The following is a 27,115-nucleotide window of genomic DNA, read 5'->3' on the forward strand; positions in this document are numbered from 1 at the left end:
TCCACCACCCATTGTGTAAAGTAGTACTTCCTCCCATCTCCCTAGAGCATGCAGGATTTGTACAACCACTCTTGTGCATAGAAAAAATATTTACTTTGCCATTGTTTGCTATAAAAAGGAAGATTCCAACAAAAACACAAAGTGACAGTTACAATGTCCTTGTATGTCACAGTGTCATTATCACAGTGAGGCATAAAGAGTACTTGGAACAGATTTAATAGTAACATTACATAAAGGAATTAATAAACTATGATATTCCTGGAACCACTGGAGCAAACATGTTACATGGAAGACCATCTGGAAAATAAGTATCTTTAAAACTTTAGAGTAATAGTCTCCTGTTTACCCTACTGCTAATGATCCATGTACTGTGTAAATTTTTTTCAAAGACAAAAAGTTTGTTTACAAATAACAGAAGCATGGGTGCATGTTTATGAAGACAAAATTATGAATTTTATATGCAGCCAATAGAACTATATTTTTCCTTTATTTTATTTTTAATCAAAATGGTGTAAACATAATTAACCCCAGTTAAAGTTACTATAATGGTAGCAATACTCATCGGTTTCCTATTGTATTTGTTTCACCATCCTTTAGGGCTCACATATGTGGTCACATACAGATCTTCTTGTATGCAATGTATTGTTTAGACAAGCGTCCCCTTGTTTGCAATAGCCCGCATTCACCTCTCTCTGACTACACAGAACAGTCCTGCAACACATTTAAGTGGACGCAAGGATGTACAATTGTGCAGCTGTTATCCATTATGAGACCTGTGTTCTTGAGTTACCCATTGCTGTGTGCAAGTATGACAATCTGCATTCAGCATAAAAGCGCAAAAAAACCATCATAAGCAAGATGGTACTCAGACTAAAAAAAGGGCTTATTATAAACAAAAGTAATCCGTTCCAGACTCAAAAGCCCATAAATAATCACTTACAATATAAATAGAAGAGGGAAGCATTAAATAACCTGTTAGATTATTTTTGCTGTCTGTGTCCTGTTGGGGAGATTTCCCTTCACTTCTTGTCATAGAGACTAAACAGAAAGTGAGAGTAAAACTCTACAGAATGAGGGGTGTTCCCCTATTAAACAGCTGCCAGCAGAACAAGTGTCCCCATTGGAACACTCCCTCTCTATTTCTATTCAAGGGACAACTGTAAAACTTATTATGTCCCATCATTTTCCATTTCGATGACAATAGCCAACAGGAAAAATAGAGAGGTTGAAACTCCCAAGTGGTACACAAACAGGAATAAAAAAAACTTAGCAGGGGATCTAACCCTTCTAGACTCTACTCAAAGCTTAAAAAATGTTTGGCTATATGTACACTTTAATCACATCACAATAACTTCATGAAATGCTGTAACTGGGTGTGTGTTTTTTATTCCAAATAACAATAGGCAAATAGTTCATTAGTTGACTAAAATATACATTAAACCATCTAATATACATACAAAAGAATCCAGTAGGGTACAGGCAAACAAAAGCAGTTTGCTTCAAAACAAGTTGGTTGACACTGTATTTTGGTGGTCCCAAAAAAGTTACATTTGAAAGGATATAGCATATGTCAATGGGACATAAATGAGGTGAATAGTCACTTTCCAATGCAGAAATCTGAAAATATAATCTCTAGAATTTCTTCTGCCCCTATCCTTCCTGTGATAGTGCCGAGCTGTCTGTGGGCAATACGCAGTTCCTCTGCAACCAAAACCAAATCTTGTTGCCGATAGACATCATAGCGTCTCAGAGCATCTAGGCATGCAGTGAGATGAAACCTGTGACGAGTCTGAGTTATTGTTGGAGCTCCCTGAAGAGGGTCACCATAGCTGAAAGGAAACAGAAAACAAATACAGAGAGAGAAAGTATTACATTGTTGCATTCATTTAGAAGCTGTGTATCATAAGCTATTGCCGTATTTCTTACTTAAAGTGACATTAAAGACTTGGCTTATTTTTGGTAAAATAAAAAAAGATATTGCACTGAGCAGTCCCTTATCTACGCTTCTATAGTCCCCCAACATTACTCTCTGCAGATCCTGCCCTGCGGATGCCTCCATAGCAATCAGTGTCCTATTGGAGCATGCTCCCAAGCCAGGCTCTGTAAGTCCATAGACACACAGCGCCCTCAGGTACACCTGCTGCTCCCTCCTCAAAGGATTTGACTGACAACAGCAGATGCCTATGGTTCCCACTGCTCCCAGTGTCTTCTGTGAGACCAACAACTCTTGAATGACTAAGGAGTTAGGTAAGTGTTTAGGGCTGGGGGGGAACAGGTATTGGAAGTTTTTTTCCTTAAAGTGGAGCTCCACCCAAAAGGGGAAGTTCTGATTTAAAGAATGTTTCCTTGCTCCCCATTAAGGATTGGCACCTTTGGGGGGCGGGGGGGGAAACGGGTACCCGAATTTGACAGGTATCCGCTCTGATCGCCTAGGCTATCGGAAGTGGAAAGTGCCCTCTCTTCCTCCCCTTAGTCTTGTGGGACACGTGACAGGTCCCAGAAGACTACAAGACCATTCAGGAATCGCCTGAGCAGTGGGTAGCTGCTAACATTTTTTGTCAGTGGGAGTGGAACTCCGCTTTCATGCAAAGAATGAATTAAGGTAAAAAAAAAAACCTTTTGCTCTTAGAACCACTTCAATAAATTCTTACTTTCACCTTTCTTTTGGCTATCTCCTGCAGGCTTTTTGAAAGCATTTACTTCCTACATGCATTTATTCTAGCGATGGCTGTATGGCATTACTTAGGGCAGGTTTCCTAATGGTGACAACAGCAGACCAAATCTGTGCATGTTGTACATCTGTGCATATTGGTACACCCCTTTTACTTCCCATAGGAGATAGAGTCTGAGCAATGTCAGGATGTCCTGGAACATGGACTTAAGGCTCAAGAAAAAGCTGTTGTAAATTTCACCATGCAGTTCCCCCCAACCCCCCCCCCCCCCCCGAATGGGTAAATAATTGATTTGTCTAGAGGGATTGAAATAAGTGCACATACTAACCTTCCACTGTGGTTTATGACCAGTCCCCCAAGATGTCATGATATACAGTATATTAATTGACCAGGGGACCTGCAATGTACATGAGGACTATAATAGCCTGCCCACGTCCCAGGATCGTTGTATAGTGTAGAACAATGTTGGCTGCTAGGAGAGCGAGAGTACATATATTTGTTGTTATTCCTATCACCTCAGGCAAAATTAAAAAAACAGAAAGATACCTGCTGATCCTGGTATAAATTCACTCAGCTCCTAATATCCTGTTGTGGGCTGAAATTCCAACTAATGGTGTCAGCCTTGCCCAGCTTTACTAAACTACAAAATACCACCCCTTCTTTTCTCCACTACATTACAGGGAGCTGTTCTGAAGCTTAACCCCTTGACGGCGATCGCACGCAAATGTGCGGCCTCTTGGCATCTGAGCCTTGACACCGAGCACCCACATATTTGCATGAAAATACATATGTGCTGAGAGTGCGCACCCTGCACGCTCCCAGCACATATGTCCGCGACTCCCGGAAAGGTTCCGATCTCCCCTTTTCGATCGGGACCTTTTCCGATCATGTGACCACCATGACGGCGAATCACGGCAGTCACGTGACCCTAAAACCCCGCCCCCACCTCCTGGCTTCTGAAACTCTTAAAGGGCCGGGAGGCGCCGACGCGATGAGGTTAATAAAAGTGTGCTAGGCAGAGCTTAGAACATTCCTTGAGAAAAACTGTACGGTGCACATGACAACACTGGATTTCTGGCAGGATTAACAGGTATTTTTTGCACTTAAGAGTTACATAAACATTAGAGTGACTATTCACTCTTAAAAAAATATGAATTTGCATATAAATTGAAAATGTTTCGGTTTGACCTCCTATTATATGGTTTTGGTTAATCTAAAGGAAAGTTGTCCAAGAAAATTGTGTAATGTATGGCCAGCCCTAGTCTGCTGCCTCAAAGGTATCAACCAGAATGAACAGAGTGAAAATAACAGTTATCTCTAGTGTTTTGTTCTTAAATATCTGCATGTGTGCGTAACCTGATTAAAAAGGTAAATAAAACAGCACATAAATATTGTTAGGCCTAGTCTCTTTGTACACATAAGTGTACCAGGAAGAACTGTATAATTAGGCTTCAAAATTTCACTTACATGGTTTCTAAAGTTTGTCTGAAGATTCTTAAGAAGTCACCAATTCCTTCCCCTGTATGGCAAGATAATAGACATATTGGTGGCAGTCCATGCTTTTGGCATAGCTCCTGCATAGTAGACAAATGGTCTTGGCTCAGCAGATCCATTTTGTTCAGTACTACGATAACACTCCTTGGACCATTTTCCTGTACATTTAGGCACATGTTATGCAAGTGGGCCAAAATGAAGTCTTGAGAGATTGTACTATTGCTCACATCAATTACAGCTACAAGAATATCTGCTTCAGTGACCCTAAGAAAGAAAAAAAAAGGAAAACTGTATGTTATATCACTCAAATTCATACAGTGCCTTGAGAAAGTATTCATACCCCTTAAAATTTTCCAAATATTGTCATGTTACAACCAAAAATGTAAATGTGTTTTATTGGGATTTTATGTGACAGACCAACACAAAGTGGCACATAATTGTGACGTGGAAGGAAACTTTTTTAAAATAAATGAAAAGCATGGCGTGCATTTGTATTCAGCCCCCGAGTCATACTTTGTAGAACCACCTTTCGCTGCAATTCCAGCTGCAAGTCCTTTTGGGGATGTCTCTACCAGCTTTGCACATCTAGGGAGGGAAATCTTTGCCCATTCTTCTTTGCAAATAGCTCAAGCTCTGTCAGATTGGATGGAGAGCGTGTGTGAACAGCAATTTTCAAGTCTTGCCACAGATTTTCAATTGGATTTAGGTCTGGACTTTGACTGGGCCATTCTAACACATGAATATGCTTTGATCTAAACCATTGCATTGTAGCTCTGGCTGTATGTTTAAGGTCGTTGTCCTGCTGGAAGGTGAACCTTCACCCCAGTCTCAAGTAATTGCAGACTCTAACAGGTTTTCTTCTAAGATTTCCTTGTATTTGGCTCCATCCATCTTCCCATCAATCTGACCAGCTTCCCTTTCCCTACTGAAGAAAAGCATCCCCACAACATGATGCTGCCATCACCATGTTTCACGGTGGGGATGGAGTGTTCAGAGTGATGTGCAGTGGTAGTTTTCCACCACACATAGCGCTTTGCTTTTAGGCCAAAACGTTCCATTTTAGTTTCATCTGTCCAGAGCACCTTCTTCCACATTTGTTGTGTCCCCCACATGGCTTCTCGCAAACTGAAAACGAGACTTCTTATGGCTTTCAACAATAGCTTTCTTCTTGCCACTCTTCCATAAAGGGCAGATTGTGGAGGGCACGACTAATAGTTGTCCTGTGGACAGATTCTCCCACCTGAGCTGTGGATCTCTGCAGCTCCTCCAGAGCTACCATGGGCCTCCTGGCTGCTTCTCTGATTAATGCTCTCCTTGCCTGGCCTGTCAGTTTAGGTGGCCGACCATGTCTTGGAAGGTTTGCAGTTGTACCATACTCTTTCCATTGTCAGATGATGGATTGAACAGTGTCCTATGAGATGTTCAAAGCTTTGGATATTTGTTTATAACCCAACCCTGCTTTAAACCTCTCCACAATGTTATCCCTGACCTGTCTATTGTGTTTCTTGGCCATCCTGATGCTGTTTGTACACTAATGTCCTCTAACAAACCTCTGAGGGCTTCACTGAACAGCTGCATTTCTACTGAGATTAAATCACACACAGGTGGGCTTTTCTTTTAATAATTAGGTGATTTCTGAAGGCAATTGGTTCCACTAGGTCTTAGTTAGTGGTACCAGAGTAAAGGGGGCTGAATACAAATGCACACCACACTTTTCAGATATATATTTGTAAAAAAGTTTGAAAGCCATTTATCATTTTCCTTCCACTTCACAATTATGTGTCGCTTTGTGTTGTTCTAAAATCATAAAATCCCAATAAAATACATTTGCATTTTTAGATGTTACATGACAAAATGTGGAAATTTCAAGGGGTATGAATACTTTTTCAAGGCACTGTATGTCATTGCACTACAGCTTTTCTAATATGTATTTACTAATGTCGCACAATACACTTTTAATTCTCTAAGGGCCTATTTAGACAATATTTGGGTTTGTATCAATGGGCAAATGCAGCTTGCTTTCAGTTTCATTCAGCTTCCATTTGAGAACAAATGAGGATGATTCTCAGATCATTCTCAGTTCATTCACAGCTCACTTTCATCTAAGCTGCAGCAATCTGCTTCAGGATGCTTTTGCATTTTCATTAATTGTATGGGGAGAGAAGCAATTCTGACGTGGGACAAAAGTCCGTTGACACAGGCTCTAAAGAACACAAGCTACAAATAATGTATTGCCATTGCCATTAGTGTCTTGATATTCTTTGGATATTAACGTTTATGCACAGTGGGGATTTTCCTAGCGACTTCTTAAAAATATGCTCTGCATTTCACTTTTAGTTCTAAACCTATTGATAAATGTATTTACTTCGCATTGGCCTGTCTGACTCCTTCTCTTTTACAGCACTAGAGCTTTTCTATCACAACACTAAGTAAAACACAGCATGTACACTATAAAACCTCAGCACATACTGGAAATGGATAGCTTTTTTTAATTAAAGGCACCTGGGGCTTAGTAGACCAAATGATATTTTAGTGCTTAGGATAATAGTAAAGGGCATTCATGCCAAAGTTACTGCTCTATATATCAAAGTCAATGACCACAAAGCAGAATTATTCTTTCCACTGATAATGCTCTGCATACCAAACCTATGTGCTATTTAAAGAGTATGTAAACTGAACATTTCATATCCCTGATATGTTCCTGTTATATCATGTACTTGTATGAAAAAGTATGCAGTTTTCTTTGTATTGCTTCCTTTGTGTGAAATTCCAGGTGTTCCTGACAGTCCCTCTGCTTTCCCCATTAAAGGATAAGTTCACCTTTTTAAGAAAAAAATTATAAATGCACATACAGTGAGGAACAGAAGTATTTGAACACCCTGCGATTTTGCAAGTTCTCCCACTTAGAAATCATGGAGGGGTCTGAAATTCACATTGTAGGTGCATTCCCACTCTGAGAGACAGAATTTAAAAAAAAAAAAAATCAGGAAATCACATTGTATGATTTTTAAAGAATTTATTTGTCTTGCACTGCTGAACATAATTATTTGAACACCTAAGAAACAGCAAGAATTCTGACTCTCAAAGACCTGTTACTGTGCCTTTAAAAAGTCCACCTCTACTCCACTCATTAATCTAACTTAGTAGCACCTTTCCGAGCTCTTTAAAGACACCTGTCCACCTCACAGTCAGTCAGACGCCAACTACTACCATGGGCAAGACCAAAGAGCTGTCAAAAGACACCAGAGACAAAATTGTGGACCTCCACAAGGCTGGAAAGGGCTACGGGGCAATTGCCAAGCAGCTTGGTGAAAATAGATCAACTGGATCAACTAGAGGGAGAGTGTAGTGGTGTGCTGACAGCCAGTGTGTGCCATGGAAGGACAGAGAGGGCAGAGATACCTACTCCAGCCAATAGATGACAACTATGATGGGAAGAGGAGCCTTCCTGGGTGTAAGTGCCTTACTACATACCTCACCTTACTCTGCACTCATACCACATCTGACAGGACAGTGTACTAGGAGTATGGTGTGTGTATTTTATAATGCTATTTTATGATCACAAGATCATTTGTATTAGTATATCACCGTGTTTATTTTTCCTGTTTTTTTTCTTTGTTTATGGATTGGGTAATGTAATACTTGCGCTCTTTTTTGAACAGCAGGTTTGGGAGTAAATACAAAAAGTATTCAGTTTTCCACATTTATTTCTGTAGCGCTGATAATACACTGATTCACTCAAGGTGTGTTTTTTTATTACTGGTAAAGTATGTGTATTTTATACCGCTAGTAAGGTGTATTTTATATTACTGGTAAGGTATGTCGTTGCAATCATATATGGATCAAAGCCATCTTTAACGCGGGGAAAAGGTGCAGCTGCCCCGGGCCCAGCGTTATTGTTGTGAGACCCTAAGCAGCTCCCCCTGCAGTCTCTGACCCTACCCTGTAGCCTCTTCTGTGGTACTCTTGCAGTATCTGGCCCTTTCTTGTAGTACATCTGCAGTCTCTGACTCTCTCCTGTGGTACTCCTACAGTCTCTGACCCTCTCCTGTGGTACCCCTGCAGTCCCTGACCCTCTCCTGTAGTATGCCTGCAGTCTCTGACCCATTCTTGTAGTACACCTGCAGTTTCTTACCCAGTCTTGTAGTACACCTGCAGTTTCTGATTCTTTCTTCTACTAGTCCTGCAGTCTCTGACCCTTTCTTGTACTATTCCTGCAGTCTCTGACCCTTTCTTGTACTACTCCTGCAGTCTCTGACCCTTTCTTGTACTACTCCTGCAGTATCTAACCTTTTCTTGTACTACTCCTGCAGTCTCTGACCCTTTCTTGTACTATTCCTGCAGTCTCTGACCCTTTCCTATACTATGCCTGCAGTCTCTAACCAACTCCTGTAGTAGGTCTACTGTGTCTCACCATCTCCTGTAGTATGTCTACTGTATCTCACCATCTCCTGTAGTATGTCTACTGTGTCTCACCATCTCCTGTATTATGCCTGCAGTCTCTGAACCACTCCTGTACTAACTGCAGTAACCTATAGCCACCTCTAGAAAACAATCAGTGAGCAGTAATGATGTGCAGTAACCTCTAGCAACCTCTAGCGAACAATCAGTGAGTAGTAATGATGTGCAGTAACCTCTAGCAACTAATCAGTGAGTGCAGACCAGTTCTTTATATTTACATTATTAACATTTTTTGAGATAAGTCTATGTGTGTATTTATTTGTTTTCTGGGATGTTGTGGTGGAGAGCAAAATTGCATGAAGGGAGCCCAAGAAAATCTCACTCTATTTAACTACACCCCCTTTAAGCCACGCTCAATATTTTGCGTTATTTAATCCATGCCTTGGCTTTCTGGACATACAGAAAAAAAGCAACCCTAAATTTTTTTTTGAAATTTTGGCAACTATGACCATCATGCACAATATCAATATAAAAACCAATATAAATACCAATATCAAATTTAAGGCGATTGATAAATTGATACAGATTAAAAATATAAGATATAAAATTGGTTGTACACACAAACACTATGGGTAGTATGGTGCTACATTCTACATGGGAGACTCGTGGTCCTCCTATGCAAGATTGTCTGAAATCCTACTCTGTCAATGCACACAAAGGATGCAGCTGTCTCAATCTGTCCAGGTTCTTTTCCTCTTTAGAGCACATAGCAGGAACTTTTTTTTTTAGCAGCAGCTGACTTCTTGGCAGACAAAACAGGATGAAACACAGTTCAGTGCTGTTTGCTGTAGTGATATTCCCCTAAAATTCTCAGGAAATGTACTGTCCCCTTACTAAAAGAAAAATCGATCACAGGATTTTGTTAACCAATAAGCAGGAGGAGTAAAGTATATACATTTTAATTCCATTTTTGGGGGGAAAATGTCTACACCTTCTACATTTGACCAGTGTCAAGAGATTGTATTTCTTCCATAGAGGGCTATTTAGAAGCATTCAAGAAGATTTGGTTTTGCTGCATGGAATTTATATTGTCTTCAGAATGCTCAAATCTCCTCTGGTCAGACCACATGAAAGCATGGTTTCTCAATTTCTGAGATTTTCTTTCTTTCATGAAAGGCTGTTTTAGAAGCATTCAGAAAGATATGGTTTTCTGCTTAGAATGCATATGGTCTTCAAAATACTCACACATCGGATCTGATAGACCAATTGGCAGCATTGCTTATGAATTTCTGATCCTTCACTGGAATACGGGTCTCTTTTAGAATATAATAATATTTAATATTGTCATGATCTTAATTATTATAGGCATTATTCTTGGCATATATATGATCTTTGAGAGGACTGGGATCACAACTTTATCTCATTTATTTATTTTTAGCCCCCACCATTAAAGTGTTACTAAACCCAAGACCCTGCATTCACTATATCTGATCTCCCACAGTACACAGAACATTGAAAGGGAATTATTTTAGTAAATATAAACTGCTAAATACCTTTGCTCATCAGCTGCATATAGCAATCTTGTGACTTCTATTAGTGTCCAGCCGAGCACTGGTTCAAACTTGCAGTTTTCATTCTCCCTTGACTATCCTATGAGGCTGAATGACCCGATACTCTGCCTAGACAGTGTTATTTGGTCCTTTGCTGATCACATGCACCCTCACAAAAACAAAAAAAACTCTCTCTAGCAATACACACCAAACTGAACATGTGCAGAGTGCCTCCTAGGGCTATGTGCTATCAGCAGAAGGAGTGGGGACTGTGGAAGAAGGGGAGGATCAGAGAAGACTGGACCAAACAGCCTTTTTACACAATGCAGATGATTAACCCCTTAGGATCCACAGTGAGTATAAAAAGCGTGCTTTACTGCATACACAGACTGATTTTACCACTGTGGGTTTAATAACACTTTAATGCTCCTCAATCCATCTGATTTCAAGAAATGAATGTGCTTATGCAAGATATCATTTTCAGCCTGTGATGGACTGAACGGGCTTTCTAGCTAAGAAAATGATGCCATAGGCCTTAGCCAATTACCTGATAATCCTATGTGCTCTTTTTAGTTTATTTCTGCAAATACACTTTCTCTCCCACTAAAATGTACATGCATTGTTCTCTCCACATTCAATCTGAGATACTGGTAAATGGACATGCATTGCGGTGACAATGTTGTTGAAATAAATGTTCTGTACACTATACACTTGCACATCTGTCATTACATACACAGATCTCATGAGAGGACAGCGAGGCACTCTTTGCCATGTGACTTATAAAGACATGGTGCCAGCTCCTTGTGGCAAGGGATGCAAACTTACATTGTGGGATCAAAAAATACAAAACCAGGTTATTTTTATTGTAATGTCATTTAACGATCACTAACATTTTAAAATGCTTTCATTGCATTTTATTGGCATGTCCAAATTCTGCTTTAAAGTTTACAAAGAGTCCATCATTTTTTAATGCATTAAATGTTTATTGAAAAAGAAAACAAGGTATGTGTACAGACTTCTAAGTTCACAATATTTCAGCACCAAGATGGGATGTCTACAATTATGATACTATCAGGATCACATTGTGGTTTTCCATGAGACATTTTGAGGTTGTACACCTCGTAATATTAATAATAATTGTTGTAAAACATATACTGTAGACAGAATACACATTTCAGTTCATATGGGTTGGTTGTACCATTAGTACCATGGTGCTGAAGTGCAATACATTGAAATATTAGGTAGAAGTAGGTACCAAAAACAAAGACCAGTCTCCCCGAAACATAATTATTAACCAGCCTTTATTAACCACTTCCAGACCGGACACTTTTACCCCCTTCCTGACCATGGCAATTTTCAGCTTTTAGCGCTATCACACTTTGAATGACAATTGCGCGGTCATGCAACACTGTACCCAAATGAATTTTTTACCATTTTTTTGAGACAGATAAAGCTTTATTTTGGTGGTATTTATTCACCACTGGGATTTGTATTTTTTTTGCTATGTAAATGAAATGTCCAAAAATTTTGAAAAAAAGTGTTTTTTTTATAAAATTTTGCAAATAAATAATATTTCATGATAAATCTTAGCCAAAACTTATTCCGTTATCTTTTTAGTAAAAAAAAAAATCCAAATTAGTTTATAAGCAAAAATTATAATTTTTAAACATTTTTTTTTACATTTTTATTTTATTTTTTTATATTATTTTTTATTTTATTTTTTTTTTTTACATACTGTCACCCTAGCAGTACAGTGTCCATGGTGACACTGTACTACTTGTGGGGGGTGATGAAGATTTTTTTTTTTTTTATTTTACACTGATTGCTTTTACACCCATATAGGATGTAAAAGCAATCATTTCTCTTTCTCTTTGTGTGCATTCTTGCACTCATTGAGAAGTACTGAGTGAGCTGTGATTGGTCACAGCTTGTCACATGGTACAAGGCTTTTGTGAATAGCCTTGTACCATGTGACCTCTGTGATCATTCACAGATTTCACACGTAGTAAGCAATGATGTCAGAAGTGACATCTTGCTTACTACTTTGCATGTGATCACTGATTGGCCAATCAGTGATCACATGATCGGGACCTCGTACAGAGGTCCCGTCCGACGATCGGTGTTTCACTGTGTCCGGAGGACACAGCGGGCACCGGATCGCGGTGCTGCACGCTCCCAGGGAGTGCGCACAAGCAGGGTGCGGGGAGGCCGTTTATAGACGGCCACCCGACCCTGCAGTGCCACCGTCCGGCCGTTTATATACAACGGCCGGACGGGAGGTGGTTAAGGCACTGCTTAGTTGTGTGCTAGAGTACAGAAAGGATGCCATAGCCATATGCTCTGGTTAGCCAAGACTGAACCATAAGAGTGGATTGAATATTAACCACTTCAAGTCTGGACACTTTTACCCCCTTCCTGTCCAGGGCAATTTTCAGCTTTCAGTGTTATCACAATTTGAATTACAATTGCATGGTCAGGCAACACTATACCTATATGAATTTTTTAGCATTTGTTTGAGACAGAGCTTTATTGTGGTGGTATTTATTCACCACGGGGATTTTTATTTTTTTTTCTATGTAAATGAAAACGTCCAAAAAGTTTGAAAAAAAGTGTTTTTCATTTAAAATTTTGTAAATAAATAATATCTCATCATAAATATTGGCCAAAATTTATTCCGTTATCTTTTTAGTAAAAAACAAATAATCCAAATTAGTTTATAACCAAAAATTATAATTTTTAAACATTTTTTTTTTACATTTTTATTTTATGTTTTTATATTATTATTTACATACTGTCACCCTAGCAGTACAGTGTCACTGATTGCTTTTACATCCATAAAGGCTGTAAAAGCAATCATTTCTCCTTCTCTCTGGCTGCATTCTTGCAGCCATTGAGAACTACTGTGTGAGCTGTGATTGGTCACAGCTTGTCACATAGTACAAGGCTGTTGTGAATAGCTTTGTACCATGTGATCTCTGTGATCATTCACAGATTTCACATGTAGTAAGCAATGATGTCAGAAGTGACATTTTGCTTACTACTCTGCATGTGATCACTTATTGGTCAATCAGTGATCACACAGAGGTCCCGTAGGAAGATCGGTGTTCCACTGTGTCCAGAGGACACAACGGGCTCCGAATCGTGGTGCTGCGAGCTCCCACACAAGCAGGGGGGCGGGGAGGCCGTTTATAAACGGCCACCCAACCCTGCACTGCCATTTATATACAACGGCCGGACAGGAGGTGGTTAATATTGCTCTCCTATGAGCTACAGAAATTGAGACAGGTAGAGAGATTTCCAGAGTTCTGTTTTCATTTTAGCTGGAGACAGAATGTGGATTATAACCTTTCAACCAAATAATTTAAAAAATTGCAAAAAAGAGTTTTCTAGTGTCTTCTTTTATGATGACATGGTGATTATGTTATGCAACTCACTTTCAGTTCTGTATGGATCACAAACTAGAAATAAATGTATTCACCTTGCCTTGGCACGTCTGACTCCTTCTTTCTCTATTGGGTCATCAGAATCTCGCAATCCTGCAGTATCACTCATAATAATGGGATAACCTCCAATGTTTAGTGTGGTCTCCAATACATCTCGGGTGGTGCCAGGGATGGAAGAAACAATAGCTGTTGGTTTTTGGCCTGATATAAATACAAAGAAAACTTAATTTCTTTACTTCACCTACATTTCACTGCTTGAGAGAAAACGTTACAAAAATCAGCCAAACACAACAGCATCCTTCTTTGGTCAGAAAAATTAACCAAATATTGGCCACAATAGTGGCTAAAGGTCCATGAGTGAATGAGGAAATGCAATGACCTCTCACTTGGCTTGTGCAACATTGCTATGTACAGTGCCTTGAAAAGTATTCATATCCCTTGAAATTTTCCACATTTTACAACCAAATATGTAAATGTATTTTATTGGGATTTTATGTGAGAGACTAACACAAAGAGGCACATAATTGTGAAGTGGAAAGAGAATGATAAATGGTTTTCAAAATGTTTTATAAATAAATATCTGAAAAGTGCGGTGTGCGTTTGTATTCAGCCCCCTTTACTCTGAAACCCTTAACTAAAATCTAGCGGAACCAATTGCCTTCAGAAGTCACCTAATTAGTAAATAGAGTCCACCTGTGTGTAATTTAATCTCAGTATAAATACAGCTGTTCTGTGAAGCCCTCAGAGGTTTGTCAGAGAACATTAGTGAACAAACAGCATCATGAAGGTCAAGGAGCACACCAGACAGGGCAGGGATAAAGGTGTGGAGGAATTTAAAGCAGGGTTAGGTTATAAAAAAATATTCCAAGCTTTGAACATCTCACAGAGCACTGTTCAATCCATCAGCTGAAAATGGAAAGAGTATGGCACTGCAAACCTACCAAGATATGGCCGTCCACCTAAACTGATAGGCCGGGCAAGGACAGCATTAACCAGAGAAGGAGCCAAGAGGCCCATCCTAATTCTGGAGGAGCTGCAGAGATCCACAGCTCAGGTGGGAGAATATGTTCACAGAACAACTATTAGTCATGCACTCCACAAACCTGGCCTTTATTGAAGAGTGGCAAGAAAAAAGTCATTCTTGAAAGAAAGCCATAAGAAGTCCCATTTGCAGTTTGCAAGAAGCCATGCTGGGGACACAGCAAACGTGAAGGAGGTGCTCTGGTCAGATGAGACCAAAATGGAACTTTTTGGACTAAAAGTAAAATGCCACGTATGGCAGAAAACTAAACAATTCACATCACCCTAAACACACCATCCACACTGTGAAACATGGTGGTGGCAGCATCATGTTGTGGGGATGCCTTTCTTCAGCAGGGACAGGCAAGCTGGTCAGATTGATGGGAAGATGGATGGAGCCAAATACAGGGCAATCTTATACGAAAACCTGTTAGAGTCTGCAAAAGACTTAAAGCCGAGTTCCACCCAAAAGGGGAAGTTCCACTTTAAAGATTAGTCCCCCGCTCCCCATTAAGGATTGGCACCTTTAGGGAACGGGGGGGAATGGGTACCCAAATTTGACAGGTACCCGCTCCCACTTCCGCTGCGATCTCCAAGGTGATCGGAAATGGAAGCTGTCCTCCTACCCTCCCTCCCCGAAGTCTTGTGGGACATGTGACAGGTCCCAGAAAATGACGGGGCCATTCAGGAAGCACAGCACTACTCGCGCATGCGCAGTGGGCACCCGGATGTTAAGCCACAAGCTGTCACAGCCGGGTGCCCACACTGAAGACGCCGGCCTCCTGGAATACAGGGCGACCGGTGAAAGGAGCTGTGGCGGGGGCAACGCGGGATCGTGGGACAGGTAAGTGGCTGTATTTTTAAAAGTCAGCAGCTACAGTTTTTGTAGCTGCTGACTTTTATTTTTTAAAAAAGTGAGTGGAACTCCGCTTTAAGACTACGGCGGACGTTCACCTTCCAGCAGGACAACGACCATAAACATACAGCCAGAGCTACACTGGAATGTATTAGATCAAAGCATATTCATGACACATGCTATATATGACCAAACTTAGCGGTTTGGTAATATACACAAGGTGAGAGCACAACCGGTGAAGGTGTACACATATTGGCTTGAATACATTGCTTTTGGAAAAATTGTTCTTTTGAAAAACAACAGACTTACTGGCTTGATTGTAGTGGATTGTGATAGACACTCCACGTTTTATTAGATGATCAGTAAAATGACAATTTTATAGTCTTGCTACTTTCTGCTTCTTGCTCTTGAAATTCCTTACTCTCTTAAGAAAACAATCAGATATAAGTTGACAGAACAATGATGATAATTAAGATGGCGCCTTCATCCGGAGTCTCACCCTAGGTGACTAACGTAAACAATCCCCATAAAAGGGAATGATTCATTTTGGGGACAATGATTGGAAGATATCAACACGGATGGAAAAACACGCAGAAACCCAGTGGACTTTTCACCCAATGTATATGCTTTGCCTGCATCATAAGACCTATAAATGATACTGTTAGTTCCTCAATAAAACAGAATTTTAGGAAGCTGGCAAACTGCAACAATGTCAGTGTCTTGCTTCCATGTGCACGTAATTCTATATTAATTTGGCTCACTGGTAGATCACGGTAAATGGTCTGTAGGTGATCTAGTCCAAAACATGATCACCAGATGAAAATAGAAGAAAGGAAGACTAAAAAGAAATATGATTGCAGCTAAGAATTGGTAAGCTGCAATATAATAAATGTTTGCTTTTCAATCTAATACCACTTTAAAGTATATAATATAAATGTGCCACGCAAAGAAATTAATAAAATAACAATTCACATGAAATAAAATACTTCAAAATACTGCATATTATGAGGAGCATAGATCACAAAGTGCCCTGATGAGGATGCTTGGCAAAATATTCACAATGATCACTTTTATGCTTAGCTAAATATGCTTATCAGTGCCCTAATTAATATATTGTATACATACCTTCTAATAAATATATGTGTGTTTTACAGTATAGAATTACAAAAGCACTACACATCACAGAGTCAACAAATAAATATGCATTTCATTGTCCAGACACAAACAGGATTTTCTCCCTATTAATCACTCTCCTTTTTACTGCCCAGTTACCTAATTGACCCATTGTCCTATGGCTTTTGTACTCCTCACCTACAAAAAATAACACAATTTCTTGAACCCATTAGTCATACTCATTGGTTCGAAAAGGGTCACATTAGTCATACTCAATGGTTCTAAAAGGGTCACATCCTAAACTGAAGCATACATATTTACACAATAGAAAACTTTTTAAGGGAAGGAAGCTAAACATAGACTGGAAACTGAAGCTGCTTGTGAATATTTAATTTCACAAAAAAATGCAATTTCTACAAAAGTATGGCAAATTATATTGCTGTATTAATAGCTCCTAATATTGTAACCAATACCCTGTGAGTCACAGTAATAAGTGGTTATTTAACCATTGTTCTACTGGGGCAATTTTAACATTTTTGCACACGTTAAAATGAGCATTTTGTTTTTGCTAGAAATTACTTTAAACCCCCAAACAATCATATTTTCTGAAAACAGAGGCACTGTAAATAAAATTGTGGTAGTTGCAATTTTTTTAATGTTAAATGATATTTACACAACTGTTTATCAAATATAATAAAATTTATTTTCAAACATACATACTGTAATATAATACCCATTTTTGGTAAATATAAATATAAACAAATAACAGACATGTCAAGCCTTAAAATTGTGTGCCCGTGAAATCACAAAACACTACAGTGCCCAAAGGTGTCCATATTTACATGTTATCAGTTTAGAGTTAATAATACCCTTCAAATTATTGTACTCATGCTGACTTTCACAGCGATACCTCATGTGTGGCACAATTTATGTTTACATGCATGCCCTTTGCATGTGTTTAAATTTGGGTGTGTATGGGAGCAGCCGGGGCTTTTACATTTTTTATTTATTTTACGCTATTGCTATTGCATGGGGGTTATCAAGCCCCCTATCTCATAGCCTGTGGATGTGACAGCAGTGTTGGGACAAGATCATCCGTGGCCTAGGGAAAGATGTAATAGTAGGCACTGCTGCTACTATGTTTGCCGCTAGCTTCTGGGTCCCATCCTGAGCAGCTGCCCTGCTGCTTGCTGAACACATAAGGTTGCCACTTTGCATTTTCTCAATGAATTCAAAGTGTTCTCTGTTTAGACAAAATTGTGACCTCACCACCCCCACTCTCCACCTTATCCAATCAAAGAACATTTTACATTCACTGAGAAAATGCAGTGTTCTCTGAATGGCACTCATGCCAAGAGAGCAACGTTCTGTGTTCACTATGTAGCAAGGAAGCAGCTCAACACAGTACCTAGAAGATAGTGGAGATCACTGTAGTAGTGGTGCCAACTACTGTGATTTGTTGCTTCCACTAGAATCCCTCAGGATGCCTGATGCTGAAAAGCTGATGAAGCACTAACCAATCTAGTGGAGTGCACGTTGACTGAAAAACCCTGCCCAGTGTATAAGCTAGCGAGATGAGCTTCCAAATCCACCTGGAGATAATGGAATGAGAAGCAGGTTGTTCCCTAAAGGGACCCTCAAGAATGACAAAAAACAGAGTCTGTTGAAAAGAATCAGTAGTAGAGATACAAACAGCATGTACCACAGTCAGGGGATGGGAATCTCCTTGGGATGTCATGGAGCAGGACATAGAGATAGAAGAACAGTGTTTTTGTTAGGAAGAAAGGAAAAAAAACTAATTGGGAAGAAAAGGGGCATTAGACAATCTTATCTCTGTGTAGCCAAGAAAGGGCTCTTTACAGGTTAAGGCTGCCAACTTAGAAACACGCCTCAGAGAGGTGATGGACATGAGGAAGGCAACCTTGTGAGTGACAGTAGACAAGAGAATATCCATGGTAGGTTTAAAGGATGGTTTTAAATGAACCGATAGAAGCAGGCTGAGATCCTATTAATTCAGTAGGAAGCATGCAGGAGGAACAATGTGTGCAACACCCTGTAAAAAGGCTTTCACCAAGGAATGAGAGGCAAGAAGTCTTTGAAAAAGAAATGCCAAGGGGCTTGATGGCACACAAGGCCATAGGTTGATCTAGAACAGACTAGGGAAAAAAAGAATTCAACAGTGCAAAAAATGGCCACTGCCCCAGTCTATAACTGGCCTTCACAGCAAGGAGCACATGGAAGGGTGACACATGTCAAACAACAAAAAAGAAAAATTCCAAGCTCTAACTTGGCAGCCAGACTGCAAACAAACTGAATTAACCTGTCTAACAGTATGCGTTAAAAACAGGGGTTTAGTAAGCTACAGAGCTTCGTCACAGCACCTCAGTATAAAAAAAAGAATTCATCCCACGCAGTAATTCCTGGGATGGAAATTCTTGCTTTGCATCATGACAATTATACTTTCCAATGCAATGATATATGAGGATTTGATTTCCTAGCTTTCAAAGGAATAACTGATTTAGGTATGCCCCTATCCTCCAATACCTAAGCTTCAACAGGCAGTCCAGTGGCCTAGAAGCAGGGTGGTAAACCTTTCCCTGAGAGTACCTCACATGGTTATGGTCACATGGGTTATTTCACAGTGATGAGAATCGCTTGCATGCCTTCCATCTTGTTTCTGCTAAATATGCAAGGAATAAGTTTCTCAGAAAAAACATAGATCAAGTTGAACTGATCCCATGTAGTCACCATAACATGCACCACAAAGGCTAGAATTTTGTAACAGAATCCAATCTTAGAATTGAAAGGGAGCTACTGTATGCTGAGTCGATCCAGGATGAATGCAGTGTACTTTGTCTGTGTGCTTCTATGAGGGCAGCTAGACCCCAAGCAGTCCATCAATATAATATATTAGCATAATATAAAAAACATATAGAGAAGTGGGGGAACACTTATAAGAGTAGCTGTGATCACACTACTGACATCTACTCTTAGAAACGCTTCCCTCCTCCTCCCCTATACATTTTTTTGACTGCAAAGGGTAGAGGATCCCAGGACCTAGATACAAACTTCCTAAGTTTGTTGCTGCACATGGAACGCAGTAGGTCGTTGTTTGGTATCCCCTACCTGTGACAGGTCAACAGACTTCCCCCCACTCTGGCAAGTGGTGGTGCCCCCTGATTGTAAGGAGGACTTGCTTGCTTGGAAATCGAAGTTTAATGATGAAAAGGAGACTCATTTTGGATATTAGGTGAATAATATTAGCTAACCCATTAACACAATAGAGTAGGGCCACAAACATGTGCTCCGTGTGTTGGTGGAAACAGGGATCCATGAAGATAGATCCAGAATTCCAAAATATATCCCTGGAGCAGACAGTTAAATAGGATATGACTAGGAAAACACTGAGAGGAGCAAACATTTCTAGAAGTTCTGGATTAGACCAGACACCATTTAAAACAGATTGCAATAGTAAGAGTACAAGAGAGGTTTTAACAATCTGGGGGCCTTTAAGAGAATGTTATTCCAAATCTGAGTCAGCTAACTTGGCTGAAAATTTCTCCATAAACTCAGACATAGTATATTATATGAAGTATAATTCATCCTTGGATAATACAAAGGAGGATGCTAAGGAGGATTTTGAGGAGTGTTGTGTCTCAGACAGGTGACAGTGGTCTTGACAACTGGTGTCATGTCCTTTTGGAGGTACATTGCAAACCTCTTAGGAACTTAGTGAATTGTAAACTGGCAAGACCAACATGAACTGCTGCCAGGAGTGCTCACAAATCTGGGCGGGAGCAGGAAGGGTTAATGCTGACTGTGACTTTATCACTATAAGGCAAAAGGAAGCCCAAAAGAACGAGGAGGATCATGATGTGGGTGCAGCTGAAGAGATGGCAGGAAGGCTTAGAAGGTTATTGGGCACTCTGAAAAAAGGTGCATGCATGCGCAGTAACACGATCCAAAGAAAGGTTATGCAGTTTCAATAGGGGAACACAGTTAGTAATGGATACTGAGTACCAAATTAAAAAATGTGGCTACACCTCTTCCCTCCGCCAGCCCATGACCAGAAGTATTGCAGCTGCTGCTCCAGAGCTGACTCCCTAGGGGACTCCCCAGAGCAGGAAAGCACAAATCAGAACCTAAAACTAAAGGGCAAAGCCCTGACTTACCAACTGATTGGAGTGGGAGTAGTTATACTAGGCTTTCCTTACAACTTTGTATGCTTGTGTCTAATTTTCTGAAGGCAGCAACATAACCCTATGTACCTGAATTAATCATCTTGTGCACCTTAAGGTACCTTAATGTACAGTTAAGAATGAATGACTTTGGTTCCAAAATATTTGTTCATAAATTGATACACGTGTAACTGGTATCATAATGGCTAAAAATTGCTATGGTCCATAGGGAGTATACAGGTATGACAGCTATGGTTAAATAGGGCTCTTTTTTGTCCTGACCTACAGTATATGCATAGCAATAGAACAATATGCACAATTTTCTACTTCAATTGTAGGGAGTTTAATTAAAACAGCACATTCTACGTTGTATACAATCTATCAATCATGCCTTAAGATGGTTGTGTCATGCAAAATGAACTATTTTAGATTACATATATTCCACAGATATTTCCTAAAAATGACTGTCAATATACTTTGTAAAAGACTGACTAGCCCTATTAGAGGAAATGTGTTTTCTCTGATTGAGGATACAGTCTGCGTTTTTACAAGGATAGCTTTTATCCTTCTTAGTTTAGGGTAAATATGAGACTTGCAGCCCTTATATATCTTCCATGACTTTTTTCTACTTAATGTGAACTGTATCTAATGTGCAAGAGTGAGTGCCCATTCACATATATGTGGATTGGATGCGGTTTGAACCACTTCCAATCTGCATGAAATGTGAAATAACATTGCTTCCTATGGTGCCTGTTCACATATGTCCAATGCATGGTTGTTGCATATTCAGTGCAGTTTTAAAAAGAGTCATGTCCAATTTCTGAGCAGTGACTTCAGGTTCAGGTGCGGATTACAGGATATTGACTTCTATGGGAACCGTTCCTAAACTGCATATCTGTGAACGGGATAAGATCCTGAGCTAATCCTGTCCCGAACCTGTTGTAAACCTGACGTGAACCTGTGAACAGCTACTGTATCAATTAGCTGGGAAATCTGAGCTTCAATCCGCTCCACATATGTGTGAATCAGCTCTAAGCATATGAGCGATGTTTCTGAGTTGACAGTGCCATCTTGAGTACTGTACCAGTATTATCATGCTGTATGACTGTTGAAAATAAACAGCTCATAAGAATTATATGCAAAATGTTTCATGTGTGGGGCTGATATTGGATTAGATTGCTTAATATTTATCCCATAGATAAGAAAAATAGTTCAAATATTTTCTATATTGTTAATATATAGCTACCATTAACATGCCTCTTTTGCAGGAGTATTTGATTAAAATCCAAGGAGGTTCAGTCAGTAAAATTTTCTTCCAGCCGAGATCTGATCTTGTGTTTGTGCTATGATCTAGTATATACAGTATGTAATCATTTTATTATTATACAGTATTTATATAGCGCTAAAAGGTTTGCTCAGCGCTGTACATTATAATGGGGGACAGAACATGAGACAATACAGTAACAAAACAAAACACGAGGGGTTCAAGGGCATATCATTTTATGTCTATCAAAAAATAGGCAATGTGCAATTTCCATAGCATTTCAATACTATGTATTGCCAATTTTTAGTGTCCCCCCTTACATCAAGTGTCCCCATCAAAGTGTCCCAGTACATTTTAGCTCCAGGCAGGCAGAGGACAGGAGGCAGAGCAGGCTGCAGGTCTGGTTAGAGCAAATTCCACTTCCATCTTCCTGTGATGCTGGGGGCAAGGCATGAACATGACCTAACCTTATTCCTAAGAATGCGAGCATTTCTAACAACCAAATAACTATGTGGAGGAGAGGAACCCACGCTGGGGACTGGCTGACTGGCAGTCAGGTTAGAACTGTCACTTGATCCAGGTTCAGACCATGCTGTCTCATTTAGTGATGCCTGCTCTACTGTCAACTTATAATGACAAATCATGTAGTACTGAAACATAAAAGTGTAGTCTGTTTTTCTTAATCAATCACAAGACTACAGTTGCCCACCAGCTCCATCAATTCTGACTATTTCTAAAGAACCGCCAGCCCTCTGTCGCTGAGCAACACGGAGTTTCAGCTCCCTCCAAAGATGTTCTATTGGATTTAGGGCTGGAGACTGGCTAGGCCACTCCAGAACCTTGATATGCTTCTTACAGAGCCACTCCTTGGTTATCCTGGCTGTGTGCTTCAGGTCGTTGTCATGTTGGAAGACCCAGCCACGACCCATCTTCAATGCTCTGACTGAGGGAAGGAGGTTGTTGCTCACAATCTCACAATAATTGGCCCCATTCATCCTCTCCTTAATACAGTGCAGTCGTCCTGTCCCCTTCGCAGAAAAGCACCCCCAAAGCATGATGTTACCACCCCCATGCTTCACAGTAGGGATGGTGTTCTTGGGATGCAACTCATCCTTTTTCCGCCAAACACAACGAGTGAAGTTTAGACCAAAAAGTTCTACTTTGGTCTCATCTGACCACATGACTTTCTCCCATGCCTCCTCTGGATCATCCAGATGGTCATTGGCAAACTTTAGACGGCCTGGACATGTGATGACTTGAGCAGGGGAACCTTCCGTGCAATGCATGATTTGAAACCATGACGGTGTAGTGTTCTACCGACAGTGACCTTTGAAACTGTGGTCCCAGCTCTCTTCATGTCATTGACCAGCTCCTCCCTTGTAGTTCTGGGCTGATTCCTCGCCTTTCTTATCATCAGTGATACCCCACGAGGTGAGATCTTGCATGAAGCCCCAGTCCGAGGGAGACTGACAGTCATCTTTAGCCTCTTCCATTTTCTAACAATTGCTCCAACAGTTGATCTATTTTCACCAAGCTGCTTGGCAATTGCCCCGTAGCCCTTTCCATCCTTGTGGAGGTCCACAATTTTGTCTCTGGTGTCTTTTGACAGCTCTTTGGTCTTGCCCTTGGTAGTAGTTGGCGTCTGACTGACTGTGGGGTGGACAGGTGTCTATAAAGAGCTCAGACAGGTGCTACTAAGTTAGATTAATGAGTGGAGTAGAGGTGGCCTTTTTGAAGGCACAGTAACAGGTCTTTGAGAGCCAGAATTCTTGCTGTTTCTTAGGTGTTCAAATACTTATGTTCAGCAGTGCAATACAAATAAATTCTTTAAAAATCATACAAAGTGATTTCCTGAATTTTTTTTTTAATTCTGTCTCTTAGAGTGGGAATGCACCTACAATGTGAATTTCAGACTCCTCCATGATTTCTAAGTGGGAGAAGTTGCAAGATCGCAGGGTGTTCAAATACTTCTGTTCCTCACTGTAACTATACAGCTAGTATTTCTTGAAGTGTTGTAAGCTGGTAAGCAGCAGAACTTCATGCAAGATGGGCTGAGTTGGAAACCACAATAACTGCCCTGTGAATATGTGACTGGGGAGAGACTCTTGTGACTGATCAGACTGTCCCTCATTTACAGATCATGGCACAAGCAGTGTAATCAATGAAAAAACTTTCTCAATGGAGGAGGAAGGAGGGTGCATGTCCCCGTTACATCATCTGTACTGCTATTCTGCCCAAAGACCCGAAACTTTTAAAGTGGAAGAAAACCTAATGCAATCTATTCTTTTTTTTTTTGCTAATTTTTTTTATTCGAAAATAGAAATGTATACAAAACAGAGCCTATAGGGCAGGTATCACTAAATGGCGGACCACGGTGCGAATACGGACCAAGTGACAGTCCTGTCTGGACCACGGCCACACCACTTAGCAGCCTGAGTGGACTCCTCTCTTCCCACCGCTGCAGCTGTTCGTACTCAGAAGGAATGGCAGGGTGGACTCCTGTTCTGTATGTACTCTTCTGCTGCGGCCGTCGTCACTGCTGCTGTTGAATTCCAGCAGAGAAGAGGGCAGGAGGAATGGAAGGAAGGACTCCTAACTGAATGTACCAGCTTGTAGCCACTGAACTCAGAGCAGGGAGGAGGGTGGGAAACACTGCAGGTCTACAGGTGAGTGGGAAATGGAGCCAACTTTTTATGCGGGTCACTCACTTTTTACCAGGAAGAGGTGAGCAGCTCCCGCCCTCAGTGGAAACCTTCTATGCTTCCCATCCTCCTCCCTGCTCTGAGATCAGCAGCGGCAAGCCAGTACATTCAGGAGAGGAGTCCTTGAGGAGGAGGAGGCTGTGATGTGAGGAGAGTTGTGATATGGGGGATTTGTGATGTTAGAGGGGTAGCTGTGATATGGGGGGCTGTGATGTGAGAGGAGGGAACTGTGATATGAAGGGTCGATGATGTCAGGAGTGGTGAAGCTGTTATGTGGTGGGTTGTGATTGCAAGGGAAACTGTAATGTCAAGAAAAGACTGTGATGTGAAATGGGCTGTGATGTAAGCGAGGCTATAATGTTGGGGGGCTCTGATGTGAAAGGGAGTTGTGATGTACGGAGGGCTATGATGGGAAAGGGGGGCTGAGGACATTAATGTAAAGGGGGCTTTGATGTGAAAGGCCTGAGTAATAGAAGACAAATGAGTTTCGGACCTCTGCAGAAAGAAAATGTTACCAACTGGACCTCAGTGAATTTTAATTTAGTACCCATGCTATAGGGCATACCTAGGCTCAGTACAACACTTTATTACAAAGGTAAAGATAAACAAACAAACAAAAAGCACGCTCGTCCATTATGTAGGAGTATGGAACATTCCTAAATCTTCAGAAAATCAGGGTTAAAATGCCATTAGAAAAAACCAACACGAATGAAAGCGCAAGAGCATCCACTCTAGTGGTCAATCAGCATGACCTCACATAGCTCCATGGGGTCACTAAAGAATATAATTTAAACCACATCAAATTAGGTGGAAGGATCATGCTCTGCATTCGTGGAAGGAGAGTCTACACAAATATCCCAAACCTTATGAAATTTTTGGGGACATCCCCAAGATAAGTAGGTAGACTTATACAGTGAGATCATGGAATTAGATAACCTCTTCCAGCAGTTAGGAGTAGGTGCAACCGGAGATTTCCATTTCAGCACAGCAGCTTTCCTGGCATACAACAATAAAATCCCTACAACGGTTCTAGAGGCCCTTCTGTGTGCCAGAGAGTTAACCAACCCCAACAGACATACTCCTACTGTCAGTGGTACCTGGATAGTGGTCACGAAAAGGATGCAGGTGACTACCAACTTTCAGAAAAGCTGTCAAAAGATATGAGTGAAGTCTGCAGAGGTCACCCCACATCTCCAGCAATCAGCAGGCATAGAGGTATATATTCTGTGAAGACGTATAGGGGTAAGATAAATACGGTGTAGAATTTTAAACTGTATCAACCTGTCTTTGGCAGAGACCAGTTGTTGAAAGGAACATTCCCATATGTCCTCCCAGTCTTCATCATCCAGCTCTGGGAAATCAACTAGCCACTTGGTTTTAAGAGCCTCAAGCCCCCTGTGGACAGAGGGAAGCAATTCCTTATATACAGTTGTGTTCAAAATAATAGCAGTGTGTTGAAAAAAGTGAATAAAGCTCAAAATCCTTCTAATAGCTTTTATTTCCATACACGCAAATGCATTGGGAACACTACACATTCTATTCCAAATCAAAACATGAAGAAAAATAGATCAAATTTGTGTTGTTCCTCTAAATAAATTGAAGAAAAGTGAATATTAGACTGTTCAAAAAAATAGCAGTGTTTGTATTCTTCTTTACAAACTCAAACATTCACTATATAAACTGAAAAATGTTTGAAGATTTTGCTTTCCTTTGAATCACTTAATATTGTATAAGCACTGTTTCTGAGAACTGCTGTACATCTGTGTTGCATGGAGTCAACCAACTTCTGGCACCTGTGAACAGGTATTCCAGCCCAGGATGATTGGACTACATTCCACAGTACTTCTCTATTTCTTGGTTTTGCCTCAGAAACTGCATTTTTGATGTCACCCCACGTTTTCTATTGGATTAAGATCCGGAGATTGGGCTGGCCACTCCATAACGTCAATCTTGTTGGTCTAGAACCAAGATGTTGCACGTTTACTGGTGTGTTTGGGGTCGTTGTCTTGTTGGAACACCCATTTCAAGGGCATTTCCTCTTCAGCATAAGGCAGCATGACCTCTTCAAGTATTCTGATGTATTCAAAGTGATCCATGATCCCTGCTTTGCGATAAATAGGCCAACACCATAGTATAAGAAACATCCCCATATCATGATGCTTGCGCAACCATGCTTCACTGTCTTCACAGTGTACTGTGGCTTGAATTCAGTGTTTGGGGGTCATCTGACAAACTGTCTCTGGCCACTAGACCCAAAAAGAACAATCTTACTTTCATCAGTCCACAAAATGTTGCGCCATTTCTCTTTAGGCAAGTCAATGTGCTCTTTGGCAAATTGTAACCTCTTCAACACATGTCTCTTTTTCAACAGTGGGACTTTGCGGGGGCTTCTTGCAGATAGCTTGGCTTCACATAGGTGTCT

At 40.5% G+C, this 27,115-nt stretch overlaps 1 protein-coding gene across 4 annotated transcripts in view; it reads right to left on the reverse strand.

Annotated features, from left to right (window-relative positions):
• Window positions 1-200: 200 nt before the first annotated feature.
• GTPBP3 (GTP binding protein 3, mitochondrial) overlaps window positions 201-27,115 on the reverse strand; it is an 86,994-nt gene continuing 60,079 nt past the window's right edge. For all 4 annotated transcript variants that reach the window (XM_089670843.1, XM_089670840.1, XM_089670844.1 and 1 more), the window contains 3 exons: window positions 13,596-13,761; window positions 4,140-4,430; window positions 201-1,829 (listed from right to left, as the gene is read on the reverse strand). In XM_089670843.1, the coding sequence (XP_089526969.1) occupies window positions 1,598-1,829; window positions 4,140-4,430; window positions 13,596-13,761 (689 nt within the window). In that variant the 3' untranslated portion in view covers window positions 201-1,597. The remainder of the gene's footprint in view (window positions 1,830-4,139; window positions 4,431-13,595; window positions 13,762-27,115) is intronic.

This window comes from Staurois parvus, unplaced genomic scaffold (genome assembly GCF_062004578.1).
Source record: "Staurois parvus isolate SC_StPar_1 unplaced genomic scaffold, SC_StPar_1.0 ptg000096l, whole genome shotgun sequence".
In the NCBI taxonomy this organism is placed as follows: domain Eukaryota; kingdom Metazoa; phylum Chordata; class Amphibia; order Anura; family Ranidae; genus Staurois; species Staurois parvus.